We start from the raw sequence: 22,227 nt of genomic DNA, 5'->3' as shown, positions 1-22,227 counted from the left end.
AAATGCAAAAAGCTGAAACAATGGACCATTAAAGGTATAAGAGGAATTGCTGGTTAATGACATGAAGGAGTGTGATATTTTTACAACAAATGTGGGCCTAAAACACGCAACAGAAAATGACCTCATGCACCTGAGCCTGCAACAAGTTAAGCTGTTATACAGCAAGCACTGTTTGGCAAATACAAAAAACAGTAATAACATTTTTGCTGAAATCAAGTTCCAACCTAGTGTGCAAATAATGTGCTAACATTATACTTGTTCTTAATATTTACTGATGCAGCGTTTTGTTAAGCACTGTGTTCTCTATCAGCACCACCCTACTTTGCCTTCATACAGATAGATACAGTCCTACCTGGAAGGTGCCCAGGATTCTTCCATTCTCTATCCTTTAGGCTTACAACCTACTTCACTCTAATAAACAATGGTGAATATTATTTAAATAAACACAAAATCAAGACTGCCAACTCCTTTACAATTATCTGACGCAAGGGATTAAGTTAGAGACTGCATTTTTTTAACCTTACACTTCATGGGGAATGATGAGTTGAAGAGTTATTGGCAGCTCTCACCTGTTTGTTTACTCTTATGTCTTACATGATACTTATAATTACGAGGCAAGCCACTGAGGATCGAAATTTGGAATTTACACTACATGAAACTCTGTGGCTTTTCTATGTGAACATTTTAATGTTGCACTACATTTGCTTCCACAAGTAACATTTAAATGCAGGACACCAACTTGCTGAATTAGTTATTTCATTACCTGTAAAAAAAGAAAGACAACTGTGAGGGCTGTGGCAGTTGAGTCTGTATGTACACGTGTGCCATTTTGCCCTGTGCGAAGATCTTAGTAGGCTTCCAGTGAATCATCCCAAAATAGGCTCTGTACGTCCAGCATGGTCGCCAGCTCCAAAATATGCTTCTGTAGAAGGCTGCTCTCCACTGTGTCCTGTTTGGGGAGCTCAGGGTACGACTCCGGGAAGCTACGGGACTCCTGCAAGCACAAGATCAAAACCTCTGACTCCCACAAATATCATTATTATTGGAAACACATCAACACTAAGCATGTTACATTTTTTTCCAGGAACCCTTTTCTTTTTGTTTCATCCAGCTGCTATTATACCTGTTGTTCTTTACAGAGCCAGTAGCCTACATTGTGCTGTGAAGTCCTATTTAGAGCACTGATGCTCTGGATTGGTAATCTGGAGAAAAGTTTGTATGTGGATCGGGGTGATTCAATCCAACACTGCTTTGGAAAACTGGTCCAAACGTAAGATGGATTTGCTGATGCTGGATAGCAAAACATTGAATTTCCAAATGCGGATCATTCAGATCCAGATTTAACTCCTTGAAAAACAGAGCTCAGGGAATTAAAAGGTAACTCTGAATCAAAAGTAACACCTAGACTGAGTGATTCTTTTTTAACATTATTAGACAAGACACCCACACTAGAAAGCTTTTTTGATGCTGCTAATGCTGGGGCTGGAGGGGGTCATTATAATTATATCTGATTTGGAGTCAAAAGACTGCAGGACATTTTTGGACATCTAATTATTCATTTGAGTGAGGCAGGATATAATATAGGGCACATTAGTGGTACCAGACTTTAACAGGCCATACAGTTGCAAATCATCCGCAAATCAATGACAATGGGTATTATGTTTTACGTGTGATTTGCCCCGGGAGTAGCATGTAAATAAGAGGGGAACCAGATTAGAGCCCTGGGAGATCCCACAGAAGATAAACGGACGAGAGAAGGAGGCATCTCCAAGCATTACAAAGAAGGACCTGCTGGAGTGATAAGAGATAAACCAGAGCCATATCATTGAGGGCAACAGAGATTTTAAGACAGTTGATCAAAACGTGGTTTGTGGCCCACTGTGTCAAAGGAATTTGCTTGCAGTATGACATTGCATTCCTGGGCTAACAGAGAGATTTCACTTCAGTGGATTAATGTTGAAAGTGGGCTGAAGTCAAGACCCTGTTTAGTGTTTCAGTGGAGCTCCTTGATTGCACACTGCTAAGTGGACACCAGATCTTTGAGAGAAGCAAGCAGAATGGAAGAAAGATAAACACAGTGGAGACACTGTGTTTATCTTTCTTCCATTCTGCTTTTTTTTTTTTTTTTTTTACATTTCCCCTGTTTCTTCATTCAAACATTACAGAGAAAAAGATTTTTTATACCTGACTGCATATTCGTGCAAGAGCTATTAAATCACTGTTAAGTTGCCAGGTGCGGCCCTGGTATTCATTGGTGCTTATAAAAAAACAGTAATGGAACCTCACAGGACAGGAAGCTGCTGGTCTATCTCTGCATAAACACAGTAACTGATCAAGGCAGTGGAAGAGCAACTCCCGTGTTTGCAACGTAAAATTACTGTTTTTGAGTGATAAAACGACTATTTCTGGTGAACAAAGAGAATCTTACAGGTCTGTAGGGATCCTAATGTTAACAGACACTTTGAATAATCAAGCCTGTCAGTGGCAAAAAACAGCACTTTGGTACATGGACGTACTTTGATCAGGTGTGTTGCCCCAAAAGATTACAATGCAGCCATTGCAGCACGTAGGTCATCTACTACACCAATTCCAAAATGCTTTGTACCTACTGGTCATTTTAAACCCAACGTATAAAAAAAAAAAAAAATACGTCCCAGGTTTTAAATCACAGAGGTGAGGTTAACCTTTAACTGTGTGATGCATTTTTGGCATTCAAATAAATAATTCAACTTCCTTAAGAAAAGCACAGCAGCAATGACTTACCCGGAATAGTTTATGCAGTCTCAATGCAGCTGAGCAGAACACAAAGCGGATCAGCAGCAGCCGAAGGAATTCGTCACCAAAGAATTGTAAAAAGGCTTGGTCTGTGAAGACAGTGAAAACAAGTAGCTGATTAACCTATTAGTTGATCAGCAGATATTGACAACTGACTAATTGTTTAAGGCATTAAATAAAACAAAAATGTTATGTATTCACTGTTTTCAGCTCTCAAACGTGAGATTCACCTCTCTCTTTCTGTTTTATGCCATTGTCAACTGAAAATCTTTGGTTAGAATTTTGTGCTTCTATTGCAAAGTTGACAGAGGGATGACAAGAAATCAGGGTTGGACGGAGATGAGAAAAAAAAAAACAGGCAAAACAGGGACACTGTGGTTGGTGGTTGGTGGTGTTAAACCTTAGGCTATCAGGGCACCCCATAGTGAACACCTCTGCTATTTTAGTGAATCATATAATAATTTGATGAAATAAAAGGCATTACTTTTACCATGATTAATACAGTGTTTGACCTGAAAAATAATTCAAATGATTTTGAATTTAGATTTCTGCATGATTATACACATTTCATGCTCCACCCTAATCTTCATGACATAGTAGCAGACATGAAAGAATGTATGGAAGATATGCTACCTATGGTTCGTGATCGAGTGATCATCTGCCCAATGTCACGGTAGACTTTGCGAAGAAATTCTTGAGCCCTCTCCCACAGTCCTCTTCGCACACTGTTTAAGCCGCACACAGAGGAGAAAGCCAAGAGTGGGCTGTAGAGGAACAGAGTGAAGAGACTCCCACGCTGAGACTGATCTGAACAGGTGAGCAGAGACAGGGGTCAGGTGAGAACATGAATTTGTATCTTAAGCCTGATAGATCTTCTCCCTCTTTGCCATAGAGCTCCACTGTGGTACAATATGAATCCAAACACATCAGTGAGCCACTGTTGCACTGGGTGACATGTTCTTTCATTGCTTTGAACACAAAAAGTGACAAGAAGTCAATCCCACGTATACCATCCCATATCCAAGAGCACCAAAAGGGGATTAAACTGGTGCTGAAAATAACCCCCAACATATGCACTATTTAATCCTGTTTGTGTGATGTTTGTTAAAACTACAGTAACCAGGTGTTTTAGGAAATGACTGAACCTTAATGAAACTACATGTTGGGGAATCAATGGGCTTGGGTCTGACAACAACAGGCAGTTAAGGTAAGTCAGATTTATCCTTTAATGTACTGTTGTTCTACCGGGACACACACCTTGTACACTCTTGGGATATACAGTAGGTGATAGTAGGCACACCAGAGGCTGGCCAAAGAGATTTGTGAAATTCTATTAGGAGAAACAAAAGACAAAAGAGGTATTAAACACAAGAACAATTACTCACAGTGTGACCATATTAAACCATTGGTTTATTTTCTCTCAGTAACTTAACCTTGTTTACGCACCTTGTAGGCTGTGCTGTTCGAAGAATCCACAATGACAAAAAGTGGCTTTCGAGTGAAAGGGAACAAGTCCCCTGGATGAAGGCTGCAACACCACAAACAAGTATAAGTGGGGAACATACATGTGCATCCCTGCAAGTCTACGGTGAGCTTCTGCACTGCTGAAACTGGACAGTAGTATGGTTGTGTAAACATGGTTGTTTCTCAGCTTGTTATTAGCACAGAGAGTGGGCAGCAGTCAGAGTCAGACAGAAGTTACTTGTCATAAGTGACAAAAAGCAAAAGTAAAAGAACGGTCCCATTGAATTTCCCCTGGGGTTAGGTCTAGCACCTCCAGCTAACTGTGAACACAGGAAGCATGAGGCATTGTTGGGTACATTTTCACATTTAAAGGCATCAACCACCTTCTTCTGTTCCACAGATACACACGCATATGTAAAATATTGTAAAATTCTAGCTTTTGTTCACACATTATATGACATTTTTTGAAAAATGACAGAGAAAGAGACAGGGAAATAATCTCTCACCAGTGCATTTCTTTCTGGGCCTGATTCCTCTTTTGCACCGTTTCGCCATTCACCACATCTCGATTTGTATTTGTGAGAACTCCTCCGAAATCATATGGTCCTACAGGAAATGTTCAAAGAATAAAGCTTCACTGCTTTACCTTGAAAACAGATTGTGACATATAGATCTTAAATTCCACTAGATTCCACTTGGTTAGCATCATTGCACTGCATAATAGGTGCACCAGACTGGACTGTATCTATCTATTGTATATTGAAAAGGTTTTCAGACACATATTTTATACACCAAAAAAGGTTCTTATTGCAATAACCTTTGAGTAAACAAGACAACACACAATAGAGACCCTTTTCAAATATGGAATATGTACCCAATGTCGACAAGAAAGGGAGTGAATTCCCCAAAAAGTGAATGCCCACTGCTTTGTTAATTAGAAAGTAAGTTAATTAGAACATAGTAAATTAGGAGGTCCTACTTTGTGTTACATTGGTGTCAGATTCAAGTAACGCCTTCTCCCATGTTTATAAAACACATAACAGTGTTGACTTCATCTGTCTGTTCATGTCTTCTTGTCATTCAGATATGAGTGTGCATTACCTAAATGTTCATTATGACTTTATTCAAAGCCATAATACTACTGGAGGACAGCAGAGTTAAGAAGTTCTGATATTATTATGCGTATCACTATGCATCACTGATTTTGCAGTTGAAGTCTTAAATAATGATCATCATGAATAGGAGGGACGCTCGCTCTCCTCTCACAGTCAATCTTCAAATCTTAAATTCAAAACATCCTCTTCGTGCTTGGACTCTTCGAGTTTCCAGATTTAGCCAGCTTGGTGTGGATGTAGTCTAAGAGGTAGTATAATAGTATAAGAGATAGTATAATATGAATGAACTAATATCAATTAACTCATTAATTTAAGAAATATTCCATTTCATATTAGGAAAGAGCGTGGGGTCAAATATTTAGCATTTTACCTTCATAATCTGAATGCCCTATAGGGAAGACTCCAGTGGCTGACAGGTAGACAAGCAGAACGCTGTTGGCAGGCAATTCCTGGAAATTAGAGCAATGGAAGAAAAAAAGTTGATGTTATTATGTTAGATGTTGACATGAAATTATAAAAGTAAACTAGAAAATAGACTGATGGATACAGGGTGAAACCTATCCAAATATGCAACAATGAAAACCTCCCCAAGTCAGTAAATGACCTCATTCTTTGTCACAATTAATGTTCTCCTGGTAAGACAAGATGAAATGTTTGGATATTACATAAGCACCAGTGGAAAGATGAGAGTCTATACAGGAACAATGTCCCAAACCAGCACTTATAATCCTCGAGGATGACAGGTACTTCGTATAAGAGATAACTTTGTTAACTTTGCATGCCTAATAATAAACCTAAGTGATATTTAACCTAGAACCGTTATAATGAAAGTGAGTACTGACCTTAAAAGAGGCAGACAAGAAAGTAAAAAGCTGGCTGAATGTTGGCTTGTACAACAAATATTTGTGAGGGTTTTCTCTTTTAGCTGGCTTCTCATTGGGTTCCTGTGGACAAATATTTATAGCATTACTGTTCATATATCAGTTCAAGTTTACTTTATGTGTGACAGGGTAAAAAGTCCTCTAGGAGACATTATTGTGTGTTTATCACCCAAAATTAGTCAGCCACCAGTGGGGAATGATGTCATTCTTGAGGGAAAGATGGATTTCACTCACACTCAATTATACCATAATTACACAGCTGCTCTTACAGGCCAAAACACGGTGACATACAGGAAATTGCTACTACTATCCTGATATTATAAAAGCCTTATTTCACTCGAAACACTCCACCATAACTATGCTATTTTTATGACATGACACTCACCAGCGTTCCTTGTTTTGAGGTCTGTGTGGCCAAGTTTACGGGTTCCCTCTCCAAAGCTTGAAGCATACGAAACATATCGATGGTTAACTCACTGAACTTCACCTACAAAAAGGAAGAAAACAACAGTGACATAACCTTTGATTGAGAGATTTGTAGAGAACGACTGCTGTAGGCATTGTGGTTTTACTCATGATGCGAAGGTCAGGTTTTTAGTTTGAAGACCTTCAAAGACAAATCAGGGCTGCCGTATAAGAACTGAGAAAAATTACGTTTAAATCCTCTCTAAATGAGTCTTATGGAAATTTGAGTTTTTTGGTCAATTAGATATTATAGCCAACAGAGCAACAGCAACTACTAGTAACACCTCCCAAAGCAGAAGATAAAGAATATGTGTTACACAGTCACTTTTTGCCAAGAGGATAAATAAGTCTGATCAGAGACAGAGAGGTTTGCCCTACATGTTGGAACAGTAAAATCACACCTGACTGTGTTCAAGGGACTTGGTAAGGCCACAGATTTTGCCTCTTGTACAAGTTTATGGGGAGGAGAAATGATAGCGCTCTGGTGGTGGAGTTCCTATCGTGGACAGAAATGACTTGAATTCTACACATACACTTAAAAATATTTTGTGTGAGATTCAAATTAAGCTTTTCGGGATTTGTCATTATTTTTCTTCAAAATTAGTCAATAACAATATGAATAAGGGCTCGGATAGGAGGCCAGTGACTAGACATTGTAGCTCAACATTTTCCTCCTCCATATGTTAGTGTTGCTGTTATGCAGATCTGTGTATCAGACAGGGGAGAGAGAAACGCATGAAAAGCTAAAACACTGGGCCCACTACAAGAACACTTTGATATTTTTATCCCGAGCTTCTCTTCCTTTTTCTGTGAGGTTTTGAGTGCTCGAGTCAGATTGACTAAACTCCCTAAATGCCAAAACTCCAATTCCAATTCTTCTACCTGTTCTGCTCAATTTGTAGGCAAGTGGACATAATAATATCACCAATGAGTAAAATGGACAACTTCAGTGTAGAGCCTGTTGTTGAAAATCAGCAGCCAAATAAAAAACACAAATGTATTAACGTCAATAATCATATTGGAGGACCCGAAAAAAACAGATTTCATTAATAATACTACAGCTGTCAATGCAGTGTCAACATGGAGCTGCACCGTGAAATGAAGAGGGAATGGTTTGACATGAAGCAGATGCTAAAAAAGCTGTCCATGTCTCAAAGATATCACATAGAATTTGTAACCACAAGTAGCGCTATGGAACAATGTTTTTATTAGTGGGTACTCGTTTTGCTTGTACACATGCATGTGGGTAATGCAATATACAGTCCTGTCAATGTTTTCACACTATTCTACTAATATACAGTTGGCATTAAGAAATGCAGCAATGCGCCCACAAGGGCCATGAAGAAGACCACCGCAAGATAGAAAACTTTGATGTAAACAATACTGGTTTCAAAAATCACTTCAGCACATTTCTTAAAACTCAAGCATTCACACATGTTTTGGTGAGACACAGAGACAGAATGCATTTTAGTACAGGTGATGTTAAACTGTCAGGTACTCTGAGGCAGCAGTTGGAGTGTGAGAAACTTTCTAGCAACTACTGAACTGCTGAATTTGTGAAGTTAACATACAAGTGAAATAAGGGAAAAAATCCTGTTGTCGAACTTCTCAGTAAATTCGTTTTTTTCCCCCAATTTAATTTTTTATTGTAAATCCAAATTCCTAAAGTCCTTTGTGAATTTTAAGTCCAATTTCATACACATATCACATCATATTTGTTTATATTGAAAAGGTGTTCAATGTTTTATACTGTTTGTTTGAGAGCCAACAACAAGTTTTCTTCAGTAAGACTGGTTAACTACTGTATTGATGTGCATGAAGTGTTAGGAACTGAATTAGAATTAGTGTGTTAAAACCTGGTTGTTACAGTTGCCGATGATTAGTGCATCCGCAAGGACGAGCTGCCCAACCACCATGCCTTGTTCCAATGGAGGCACACTTCCCTCCTGCAGCCGATTGCTGGTGACGACGACAGAATTGTTGTCATTCAGAACTACCACTGGATCTGCCTGTTTTACAAAAGGAGAGAAACACCAGTGAGTAACAGCTGATCCAATGGACCAGGCAGCAAACAACTCACAAAAGGGACTTCTTGGCTGCCGGGCTGCCAGTCCAGAGGAATGAAATGTTGCATCAGGGTTTTAATTTCATTAACTAACTCCAAACTATACAGTCATGGGTTTTTATTATCTTTTTTTATATATAAATAAGATACATCAAGATTTGTTACATCCATTATGATTAGTGAAACTAATTAGTGAAAATGCTGAGTATGTTGAGATGTTACATTTGGAGGATTGATTACCTCTACAAAAGCTGCCACTTCCTGTAGAACCAGGTTCCATTCCAATTGGTCCTCTGTGTTAAATCGCTGTGTGTAATCTTCAATTTCCTCAGATAACTCCTGCAGGTAGCAGACAGACACAAAATTAATGTTCATGCAAATGTACAAACACTTTTTTCACACTGCTGCAAAAACTTGTGCCAAATTTATAAAAGAAGGTCCATACAAATTTAATGAGTGAGGCTGACCTGCCCCAAGTATTCTGAATGCTGAAAAAGGAAGCTGTGATCAAACTTTTGGTTTTGTTTGTAAAGTTAGTCCATTAGTTTTGATGTCTCACTAAGGGACACACTCCCCATGTATTCTCAGAATAACTTGAACAGTCATTTTGTTGAATCCACTTACAAAGAGCCGCTAATGCTGGGTTAGAATGAGGAGGTGGGCAGGCTTTCTTGAGTCAAATGAGTAACAGGACAATCCTTCTTTCATTCTCTAGATTCAGGCGGCCAATTCTCCAGCTTAGCTGCCTAGCCTGAGCTCTTAGCTGTGCTTTGTCATGGACATGCATGCATGGCATGTTCAAATGTGGCACAAGGAAAGTGAAAATGTTCATGGGCCAACAATCCCACTGACAGGGACAGAAAATACCCCAATCTAAGTAGAACGCTACATGGTTCTCAGTGTTTCTTTAGTTTCAGAAGACGTGGTCCCCATCCAAAAACCATCTTCCCTAGGTTTTGAAGGGATGGAAAGCATGCTATATAGCCATTGGTGGCATCCCATTTCTATGACTTGACATAATTGTGACCTTCCAAGCACAGGCCTTTGACAACATGGGCTACATGTCTAATAGTGCACCTACCATTGCCATGCTATGACCAGGAGATCGCGGGAATTGTGTCAGCCACCTATCCCCTACAGGTCTACATGGTAAACATGGACAAAATGTGACATAGCCTTTTCTGGGCCACAGGGCCACAGCACAATCGCAGTCTGTCTCTGAAATGAGCATATTTCCTGACATAAGGTGTGTTATTGGTCAGAGTTCTGACCAAAGAGGTGATAACCACAGATTTTGGTTTGCTTGGCTTGTTTGACGGCAGGACTGTGAAGAATGCTAACAGGGTTTAAAGCTGCTTTGTCTAATACTGCATTTTCTCAAATAAAAGGCTCTAAAAATGTCCTGGGGTTTGGTCACCACAAACAAATAGTATATAATGGATACATAGTGCCTGTTATTTTAATGTGCATGCCATTTAAGCATAATGTACATTTCCACTACTTAAGCATAAGTGGTTTTATAGTACCAACCGAATTGCTTCCATACAATAGTGTACTGAATAATACTTTGTCACTCAGTACCATATTTTGATATCTAAGGAGTAAATCTCATCAGCATCAGTGAGCCAATAACCATGCTGCATACTTGTACTGAGATGTAATACTGCTGGTGATTGGCTGGCTGCTGGTGATGGCGTGTCAGATATGCTTGATTGGTGTAGCGGCATCTACATATCCCATAGTGAGACACTGAAATGAGTGCTATGAATGCTACATGAGTTTCACAGGTGCAAATGGTGTTTCTATGTTTTTCAGAAAACCAGGGCAAGTAACAAGGTTTTGCTCACTAAGCATACTCTTGTTAAAAAAGAAAAAAGAAAAAAACCTCCTTCCATACCTTCACCAGAACTTTGACTAGGTCCATCTTGTTCAGCAGTAAACAGACGACTATGTAGCGAGCATAATATCGAAGCTTCTTCACAACTAATTCTGGCCTGATAAAAGACAAAAGACAATAAGAGCTTGCATTAAAGGACTGCATTAAGGCTACTGATGACACCTCATGGTTCACATTTTAGTCTGAGGATTAAAATGACAGACAGACAGACATTATTTTGACTCAATCCCACAGACACTGTCCAGCTGCCCCAACTGTGGATTAATTCACTGATGAAAATAGTTCCAAGCTAATACACTATTTCCTTTTTTTCCTAAAACTACGATGACCAGCTGTTTTAAGAAATTACTTGCTGACAAAAATTAACTTCTGTGTCTTTCTATGTTTTTAAAGATCTCTTCAGCCAATGAGCTTGCGGCTGAGAGCGACCAACAGAACAGGGAAGTGAGAAAGGAGTGAGAGATGTGTTGACATTACAATATTGCTAACGCTAATTTTTTAGTCACACTCTTATTGTTAGTGCTATAGTCACTGTTAGTATGTTGGTTGCTGTTTGTGTTGTCCCTCTCTCTCTGTGTGTGTCTCTCTCTCTCTGTGTCTCTCCCTCTCTGTGTCCAAACCTCCACCCAACACGGACCCTGACAGAAGCCGCCCACATTGAGCCTGGGTCTGTTTGAGGTTTCTTCCCGTTAAAGGGGAGTTCTTCTTGCCACTGTTGCTCAATATAATATCTGATGCTTGCTCATGTGGGGATTCTTGAATCCTTAATTTTGAATTCCTGAATTGTTGGGTCTCTCTCTAATAAAAGAGTTTGGTCTAGACCTGCTCTTTATGTAAAGCGTCTTGAGATAACGCTGTTATGATTTGGCGCTCAATAAATAAAGATTGATTGATTGATTGATTGAATAGTTAAAAAACTTAATGTCCAGCCAATTTCTTATATACACCAAGCAAAGGCATTTACTTCCTGAAATTGTAATTGCTGAAAATTACCTGTCCTCTTTGTTGACCTGAAAGTAGTAGGAGCGCTGACGGATGGCTGAGTAGAATGAAAAGGCCTCATTCAGGTAACTTGTTTCTGAGGTACGAAGACTGTCAATCAAGATTAGAAAACGAGAAAGGTGTGTTACTATGTCTAACAGTGGAGCACATTTCTATACATTCATTACATTTCAATGCACCTCATACATTTTGATTGTGTTACACCAACACACTTTTAGGGACAATTTGATAAAAACAGTATTAATTTACAAATAAACAGGAGGTTGACTGTTCCTTTTCCAAAAGAGTCAAGCAGCAATCTAACATTTTCCTGACCTTGAAATTCACTTAACTTACAGACAGCACAGAGTGCAGGTTGCACAGATGGGAGAAGAGGATCAAACCAGTGAGATGAGGCAGAGCAAAGCAGAATATTGGTATTTTGCTGGAAAATGGGTCTTATAACACAGTCAGACTAGAATCTGCAGGGCAAAATGTATTTGCATGGTGAGGCCAAAAGCAGAGGGTGACAGGAAGCAAGGATAGGGTTGTAACCATTAACTCCAGGAGCTAGCGGGGCTAGCAGGCCCCAGTCCACAATAGTTAATAACTATTAACCTTAGGGTAAAGTCTCCACATCTGATTGGAGAGTCAAATTTGAATCTGGTTAAACTGTGTGCGAAGCAAAGGAGGAAAAAAGAAAGTGAGGCAGTGAAAGCCCTTGGCAATGCGTGCGATTGAGACAAAGTATGACTTACTAGTAGTGGTAGTAAAGCTGACCAATTTTGGATGCAACTTCTCCAATCTGCCATCTCTTCAAGCCATACCGACTGTCCAGAACCTGCCTGTCAATAAAAGAAAACATATAATACTGAGCACGAGAAAATTAAATAATGGTGACACTGTGACATTAATCACCTAATACATGAGATAAATAACCTGTGTTGTTGCTGAAATTTCCACAGCTTAGTGTAGACATCAAAAGTCCGTCCAAAGTAGGACTGCCATTGCTTGTGTCCATACTGAGGAAGGTCTCTGCAGCAAAAAGCACAATATCGGTCAGAGGAGGAGAGCAAAGAGTACAAAATCCACAAACAATCAGATGGCAATTACAAGAACAGCTAAACATTTTGTCAAATACAGTTGTTTGCAGTCACAGTGCTTTGGCTCCTCATGGTCTGGAGGATTTTCAGACTTTCTTCTGACATTTTGCATGTGATCAGAGTGAATGAGCATTTTTGAATGTCTGAGAAAAAGCCCTGACCTTGTAGTTCTTTCAAGGGAAGCAACCCTAAACACAAATTACATTTACAAAGAATCAAGTCCAGTCAAATTTTATTCATATAGCCCAAAAATACAAATCACAATTTGCCTAAGGGGACTTTACAGTCTGTACAACATACAACAAGCTCTGGCCTTACACTTTCAATTTCAATGTCACTTGTACAGAACATATCAACACAATCACAGTATATACAAACTACAATGAAACCCATACAGTTACGAATATGTTTATGTATATGTATTAAATATGAAGTAATCGGACCTGCAGTAACTGTGGGCTGCAAAAACTAGCTACAAACACAACAATGACATCTTTTAGGTTGATTTGGAACAGGTTGATAAATTGTGTATTTACACATCCAACAGTTACTGAGCACCATTTGGAGTCATGTGTGTGTCCACCTGATGAATGGAAGTCCAATATTCTCTCTGTATTAGCTCTGTTTTTGGTCTCCACCAACTCCTAAGGGAAAAATCTGACACTTTAGCTGCAAAATACTATGTTCACCAGTTGGTTGGTATACAGCAGGTTTTAGAGCAAGAGCGGTGAGAGTGAACCAAAACAGTTGTGTGCTGGACAGATCAACAATGAGCTGAAACTTATTATAGACTTCTATAAAGCCAAAGGGAGCTGCAGATTCCTGTCATCATTTTTTTGTAGGTTCATCGTTAAAAAAAGACACCTTTTATTTTGTCACATTGTCTTCACACTTTTAATTGACACATTGTTCTGAACATTACAATATTTGGCACTTTTGCTTTGTAAATGACTTAAATTATGAACAGAACAATTTATTATGTTGTTTTCTCAAATTCAAAGCACAATGAACAAAATTACAATAAATAATTATACTATTAATTAGGAATCTTCCCAATTACAGAAACGATTATGGCAACTACTACTTTTTTTTCATTGTAAGTGATTTTGGTATATAAACTATAAAAAATATGTAATAAACAAATCATAAAGAAAGAAAAGAAAAAAGTACTGTCCCCAATCTTCTGTACAGATTCTCATTTCATTAAACTTCAATACAATCTATACAATTTCCTACTTGCCCTAGGTTCTGTTCCCTTTACATCTATTCATAACAACAACGTCCTTCAAAAGATGACCTAATTTGGTCATATGGCAAGCATGTCTAACTGAATAATCTACTGATGAAAGGATGGTTTTCATGTTACATTTTACATTAACTACAAGAGAAGCTGCAACAGCCTGCTTGATTTTATATCAAAGGCTGATGCACTTTTGATTTGCTGTAAAGTGTAAGCGTAAGCCCAGTGATGAGCTTAGTAATGCTCAGTAATGCTCTGATTACTGTAGCTACTGTGGAAGAATCTATTTTAATGTAAGATTGAAGAAAGTGAAAGAAAATAGTCTTCACTTTTCTCTTTCAAGTAAAGCTATGGGGGATAAGGAACACATTTCTTTCTTCTTACTTTTGAGATACTACCCCTACTGTCCAAGATCTGAAATGTTAAATCTGTTACAGCATTGTTTTCTGAAGCTATTTCATATCAACGTTTTCATAAAATATGGTCAGGACAGGTTAATTGTAATCTAGGACAGTATTAGAATTGATAAAGTGCTTGAAACTTACCTTTTAATAACGTAACCAAGCTGTTTAAAACCTCTGACACAACCAGCTAATTTTACACCAGGAGGTTTAGTAGCTGTCACTTAGGGACTTCTTCAGTTAAATTAGGGTTAGCATAAAGCTGTACAGGGAAATTTCCAGAGTATTTAAAAGGTCTGTGACACGTGTGTCACCGTGGGTTTTTATGGGTTAAGCTTAAGAACACAGGTGGTTAAATGCATTTCACTGTGCAGCAAAGAGAGAGTTCATAGCAGTCATGAAATCTCTCCTAAATATCGACATTCAGAGAAACAAAGGTTAGACTAAAACAGTAAAGCTGTGGGCTGCTCTGATCAAGAGGTCTGAGTGATAGACCCAGACAGACTATTTAACAATAAAATCTGCCTTCAATCTGGCAGTGGCCCATTTGAGAAAACTGAATTTACTTGTAGGTTCGAGAAAGCTTCTTAACAGCTATCTCCTGGGATAAGCAGTTCAAAGAGTTAACACCAGGGTTTCTATTTGGTGCTGATTCACGTATCCGGACAAATGGGAAAAATTGCAGTCAAATGTTTGTAATTGTATTGTATATTACTTCATAACAATTGATAGGCAGGATGATTATAAAGAATGATATCATCAAGACACGTAGATTTAGAATATTTCAAAAGGAGGCTACTTTAGTCCAAATAAAATATCATGTCATGGAGGCGATGTGCCTATAGCCGCGTTGCACGTACGCCGTAGGGTACAACAAGATGGTGAGCTGTCGTTTACTATGTGAGTGATCAAACTACTATGGAGCTGCCAGCTGGTACAGGCAAAACAAATACAAATAGCCGCCGACACTTTTGACCAATATTAGTCGCGCTATTATTATTCATATATTAACTATTGTCATGTTTTTCAATGCTACCATATTGCTAATGCATATTCCTATAGCTGCTGTTAGTATTTTGGTTGCTGTTTATTTTGTCTCTCTCACCTCTCTCCAACCTCCACCCAACACGGACCCTGACAGAAAGCCCCCCCCCCGAGCCTGGTTCTGTTCGAGGTTTCTTCCCGTTAAAGGGGAGTTTTTCCTGCCACTGTTGCCTAATATAATATCTGATGCTGCTAATTTTGAATTCCTGAATCGTTGGGTCTCTCTTAATTAAAGAGTTTGGTCTAGACCTGCTCTTTATGGAAAGCGTCTTGAGATAACACTGTTATGAATTGGCGCTATATAAAGATTGATTGATTGATTGATTGAAATACTGACGCTTGTTGCATATATGAAGATGCTGATATCTTATGACTCTTTTCCATTTAAAACAGCTACGCAAAAAATTAATAAAAGACTGGCCTATTTTTACATGCTGATCTCTGTTGCGCATATGCACCACTAACCTGCAGCTCTCAAGCCGGGGGTAACAACTGTCACTGGAACAGTGGAAGCATAGTGTTGCAGCAAAATAGCATCAGAATGGGACAATAATAATGCATTTCTGGCTCATTTTTACTTTTTCATTCAATAGATAACTATTAATTATTTCTACTGGACATTATGACTTTTACCGATAACGAAACGCCAAAAACCTCTGCTTTACACACAGTGCAGTGATCTGCATAGAAATGCAACAAGCTATCTGTCTCAAAACCCCAATGGTTACCTCCAAAGAAGTTATACACAATCAAAATTAAACAAAGACAACAGAAATGGTGTTTCACTATTTCAGTCATTTCAAATGGCTCTGAATTTGGGTGCCCATAAAAATGGGTGTTTTGAGCTCAATATGAAGTCATTCTGACGGTGATTCAAATATGACGACAATGCAGCATCAGTTCTGACTAATACCCCACATACCCTGAGTGGGTCATGCACAGCTCAGATTCTAACAAACAGAATGTACCAACATCAAGGTGATGGGGAGCAGTTAATCTATAGAATCTATATAATCAATGACTCATTCCATGCATTCATCTAGCAGTCAGTCTGAGAGCCTGGCCCTTTTCTTTCTCTCAGTCAGTACTGTCCTGCTTGGCTCACCACCAAATGACAGGTTCAGCGGCTCCTGCTACTCCAGATGGCCAATCTGTTTGCACTCTACAGTCTTTCTGAGCTTATTGTGATGTCCACTGTGACAATATCACAACAAAAATATCCATGCAGAATATAGTATCAGTTATTTAACAGTCAATCTGGGGACATGATTGTGGCTTGAATTCAAAATAAACTTTTGATTAAGATTTTGAGATTTTGGTCAGATCATCCCGGTGGTGTTCTTAAATGTCCGTGTCCTGTACTTGAATCAGTGTAAAAACTTTGTACAATGTGTGTCCATTAATTGAAGAAAATAACTTAAAATTTGAGCTTTCTAGGTACAAAAAAAAACCAAAGGTACGTTCTGATTTAACAGAGAAAGGGTGTCTCTCATACACTCTCTGATCACACCCTCACCAACTGCGGTTCTCTCAGCAGGTAAGCTGGCTCCTTATAACACTGATGAATTTAAATTCTGGTAGAACACAGTGTGCCAGTGTATTGTAGATTAGCTTGATAATATAATTTATCAAACTGAATATTCAAGACATCCTTGACAAGCAAACATAGACACAGACATTATAAGGAAAATACGAAGACATTTTGATTTTAGAGGTGGAAAAAGACAAGAGTGAGCATATCTATGCTTGTACTGTAAAAAAAATAATATTTCTAAATGAAGCTCAAAGCCATTCATAACCTCACTGAACTTTAATGAAACAGAAATGACAAACAGAAGTTAAATAATTCTTAAAATTATTCTAAATTAATGCTGGTAGTTAAGGAAACCTGTGATAGTGGAACACCAATCAACCTACAACTGATCACAATTAGCCTATAAATGGTATAAATAGGTCAGTGATGCTCAGCTGATAATTGCTTCAATTACATAGTAATAAGAAAAAGAAAGAACAGGAAAGTAGTCAAAATCAGCATAAATAGTATGAGTGGATTCACGTCTGCGAGGCAGATTGTTGCCCTTCTTGCATAGATGCTATTGTGTTTGTTAACGTGTGAGGGTGATTCTGCGGTGCCACTAAAGCCACTAAAAAAGGGCGAATAAATCCTATTTAGTGATGTTTATCATCAATGAATTTTTTTATCGAATTTGGAAGAAAAGTCACTCGTGCCACTGGCCTGTGCTTGTCAGATGAGGGATTGTTGACATTCTGGCCTTTTTGTCTTTTCCAGAGAACTGCCTCTCCAAACGACATATTGTTATGAAATTGGTTACCAGGCTTCTCAAATTAATGATACTCTAATAAAAGATCTCCACTGCCTCACTCCAACACTGGTATTCTAGTCCTATTTAGTGGTGACCTATTTGTAAGCTCTCATAGTTCTACAAAACTTCCCTTCCTTTAGTTTTGCAAACTGACTCAATAGAGTATATCTCATTTTCTCAAGTTTGAGAAAATGCATCCCATCTCTCAAGTTAGGAGGTGCTTGCTCTTTCCAGGAGAGAAGAATGACATGTCTGGCAAGGAAGGTAAATAATATGACTACATAAGATTTGCCTTTAATGATAAATGTCTGTATTTGTATAGCACTTTTCATAGTCATTTTGACTACTAACGGCAGATTTACATTACATCCTCATTCATTCAGGAGGAATCTAAGTTGGAGGAGACACACATTCACACACTGAAGCTGCTTCAGGAGCAAGAGTTCTGTATCTTGCACAAGGTCACTTTGACATGCTGACTTAGAGGAGCTGGAGATCAAACCACTGACCTGCCAATTAATAGACGACCCACTCTACCTCTGAGCCACAGTCACACCGACCACCACTCCTCCTCCTTCAACGGAGTGTAACATTGTCTTTATATTACATACCCAATAACAATAAATGAAATTAAGTCGGGCCAGGCCAGCAGGCTTTTAAGGTCTTTGAGGAGCACTTCTTTTATTTCTATGTGGTTTATCATTCCAAATAAACAATGATGCTCCCCTCCAATGAATTAAAAAAATGTCTTTTTGATCAAGATGAGGATTTTTTGAAACCATGAAAGAAATGTTGGTAATAGAATAATTTTAAGATTCATAGCAGCTATGGAATGATTCTATTTACAAATTTACAAATGTGCTCAATAGTTTGCAGATGTTTTCTAGCCCTAAGTAGTGCTTCAGTTTACCTTTCATGCTGCAGGCACACCCTCCAGAGAGTCAGGCAATAGCCTCTGTGTAGCCAGAGAGGCAAAACCCAGAGCAAAGAAAGTGCAGAAGTTACTTGCTGCTGCTCAGAAAGCTTTTTCCCCATCCCCAGTGGACCCCAGTGGAAATGACAGCAGACATTCCAACAGCTCAACTCGGGGGACCACAGAAAGCAAATATCAATCACATACCAATTCTTGTTGTTGCAAAACTTTACATTTCTATACCTGGCAGAGTAGAAAATCATATTTTAATGAGCAGCAACAAGAGGCAAGGGTTTGCCAGGCATTTGTACCTAATGAGGAGCTGCCAGGCTGTGACAGGTACCCAACCTGTCAGTTTGGTAGATTCCTAATGGTTACTTAATGTAATTTACTTAATATCTTATTTATTTATTTTCTTAAAAGTGAATCTTGATTGTTAAAATTCAGACAGAACGGAAATTCTGGTCGCCCACATGATTGTCCGATACTCCTCACACCACCACTGGATGCACATCATGTGCTGTACATATCATTCCCGTGTAATGCATGCATTTCCCACAACTGGTTTCTGGAAGTGAATAATGCCTGGTTACAAAATGCAGTGAACCTGACAGGAGACAGCAGAGTAAGCGAAAACTGACCTTAGTCCATTGAAGAGTTGTTTGGACTTGTCCAGGAGATAGCAGAAATCTGTGACAGTCTTCCTTTCACCTAATGGAATATCATCCTCAGTCTCAGCTCCAGTCATGACACTGACTTTTCACACCTGATTACAAACATAAAGAATTACCTTATATAGACAGTGAAGAGGTACTGCATTAAAAATACTGTTACTAAACTAAATATTAAAATGGTAGCAAATATTTCAACTGGTGGTAAGCAAAATACCAAAAAAAAATACAACTGAAATAAATGTGTACCAAAGTGAACTTCTAATTTATTATTATATCACTCTAATAAGAGATATGAGTGTTTTAGTGTCTAGTGTTTTACAGGTGCCCTACTTTAGTATGAATAGAAATAAGAAACTATGGGGGAAATGTGTCACATGGTCACCTTTTTTAGGTTGACCTGGGCTGTCCCAGATTTCATTCTCACAGTGGCTGCAACCTCCAGTTTGCTAAGATGGATGTGCAATCAGGTCAAGGCAGCACACAGTCTGGTCACAATGTTCAGCTACTGCTGTGCCTTGTTAAAATTATTCACAGCCAATGTACAAAGTTTATTTAGCCATGGACATGACTTACTATAGCTACCGGACTGTGTGTGTGTGTGTGTGTGTGTGCAATGCATGATGGAGGGAAGCAGTCAGTGTCACAGAGAAAGTCTGCAGGATGAATTGAGATGCTGTACATCATGTGTACCATCTATAACGAAAGCACTGCTGAAAACCTTCAGCTCCATCACAGTGCTGTGTTCAGAGGGGGTCCTGGACACTTGTGTGGTGCCTCGGTAACATACTGTTCTTTTGCTCTACACTGGCACATAACAGAGACGTGCAGGATTGAACATCTGTCTTTCCACACCCGACAGACCTCATTAAGTTTCTGAGAAAGGTCTCTTTAACGTGAAAATGACAGGATGCTCGCGGACACAGAAATACAGATAAATACAGGAAAGACCCCAGAAATACAATAAAGACAGGAAAGACTTCTGAGTGAAAGAGGCTGGAAGAAAAGCATGGAGCTGCACAGACACATGAGAATCACCAGGAATCCGTGAGGGGAAGCTGCTGTGTTGTTTCTCACTTGATACCGCTCATTAGCTAACTCAGCTGTAGCGTGAACTAACGCTTCATAGTAACTCGGTTAACATTAATCAACCCAACTAGCTTGTAATGAGACAAAGCTTAGTTGGGCCATAAGCTATGACATAACGTTAGCTATTGCTGTGTATCAACCTTATCAGCTTTCCATCACCGCCAGCATCAGCACACTCATTCCAGGACACAACCAAATAAGCATCATGCAGTCATGTCTGGATAACAGACAGAGGAGTCAGTTATTAAAGACAAGTCACACAGCCCGGCTGCAGCGGCCACTCGGTCAGACCTCGTTTGTTCTTACCTCGCCAGCCGGCTAACGTTACTGAACAGTGATGCCTCTCAAAAATCAGAGCAGAAGCCACGACGAGCTCTGTCGGACGACTTTGTTGGCATCTCACTGTGTAAAAGTCACCCGTGTACCACAGCGGCGTGTCCGTGGAAGCTTCTGAGGGACTCGGGATGAAAGGTGGTCGTCCTGTGACAGCCGAGGAGGCAGGACGAGGCAGGACGAGACAGGGTGAGGAGGGTGAGGGTGGTGAGGACAGCGCTGCGCTAGCTCCGCTCCACTACAACTGGCTAGCTTCTTCCGGGTCAACATTTTCAAAATAAAACCCTACTAACACAACGCCGTAAAAATAAAAAAAAATAAAAAGGCGAGAGACGTTACAATGTGTGACCTAAAACAAGATTGACTTTCAATTCCAAAAGTCGGGGTTTATTGTCAGAGTAATAATTAAGCGCTGATATTTACATGACTTAAAACAAAATGGGATTCCTTTACATGAGCAATTCATAGATCTTCATTCATACATTTTAAGCAAAAAGGTGCATCCGGCTCTTTAAATTCCATTGGGTGATGCGGAGATGATGCAGCCTTTGAGTTTCAAATTGTTAAAAGCTTATTCCCAATGAATTTTATTTTTGTAAACAGTGAGAATCCTAGGGCCCAAGGTGACCTCACCTCTTCACAAATAGTCAAAAAAAAAAAAGAAAAGCTGTACAATTCTCACATCTGTGAAACTGGAACAAGTTAGATTTAGTATGTTTAGTTTGAAAAGGGACTTAAACGGTTGAATATCAAACTACTTGCCAATCAGCTTTCAAGTAATTGAATTATTGACAAAGCGATTTTACTAATGTCTAGAATTAAGCCAGCTACATGTTCATATAAGATAAGTAAGGTCATCATTAACGCTAACATTACTGTTCATCAGATTTGAATTAAATGTCTACCCTGCATATTAAGTGCTTAGTAGGACTCTGAGCCATGCATAAAATAAAATAACTCTCAATTTTTTTCTCATTTGAAAACAAGTTACTCTTCCCTCTAAAGTTCACGTTTATAATTGTTTTAATTTAATGACAATAATCGTATTATTGTTTTCACTTATTTCTTTGCATGTTACATGTGCCACCCAATAGTTGTTAACATGAAAAAATGTCAACCATAATGACACGATGCAATGTAAACAATACATCGATTCAATTAGTGAAATTGGGATACTTGTACTCAAAATGTTGAAATAACTATCACTTTACTTTAGAAGTGGTTAAATCTGTGATGCTGGTAATGAAACACCTTCACTTGCCTCTAACTCATCGCCACCACTGTAACCCCTGACAGGTCCTCAAGGCCAACAGATCAGACTGTGGTTGGACTGGTTCCAACAGTGAACATACAGTATGTAACTGTATGAGTGCAAAGCAGGGTGTCTTCCTTTTTTTTTTTTTTTAGAAAATCAAGAACAAAAACCCTGATCCACTAGCTCATTTAGCTTTAAAACTATGGACTCA

The 22,227-nt window shown here is 38.9% G+C and overlaps 1 protein-coding gene across 1 annotated transcript; it reads right to left on the bottom strand.

The window, feature by feature from the left end:
* Positions 1–801: 801 nt before the first annotated feature.
* Positions 802–20,963, bottom strand: scai (suppressor of cancer cell invasion). Its single transcript, XM_070850864.1, has 17 exons — positions 20,735–20,963; positions 19,310–19,434; positions 12,583–12,678; positions 12,402–12,488; positions 11,656–11,754; positions 10,663–10,759; positions 9,006–9,104; positions 8,557–8,709; positions 6,621–6,722; positions 6,197–6,298; positions 5,725–5,803; positions 4,746–4,845; positions 4,222–4,303; positions 4,033–4,105; positions 3,409–3,582; positions 2,764–2,864; positions 802–994 (listed from the first exon to the last, which is right to left on the bottom strand). Exons 2-17 carry the CDS (start codon positions 19,414–19,416, stop codon positions 848–850), a joined length of 1,698 nt encoding a protein of 565 aa, XP_070706965.1. The 5' UTR covers positions 19,417–19,434; positions 20,735–20,963; the 3' UTR covers positions 802–847.
* Between the last annotated feature and the right edge of the window lie 1,264 nt (positions 20,964–22,227).

This window comes from Pempheris klunzingeri, chromosome 19 (genome assembly GCF_042242105.1).
Source record: "Pempheris klunzingeri isolate RE-2024b chromosome 19, fPemKlu1.hap1, whole genome shotgun sequence".
Lineage (NCBI taxonomy): Eukaryota > Metazoa > Chordata > Actinopteri > Acropomatiformes > Pempheridae > Pempheris > Pempheris klunzingeri.
The sequence above is the reverse complement of the archived record's forward strand: the minus strand, read 5'-3'. Positions and strand labels throughout refer to the sequence as shown.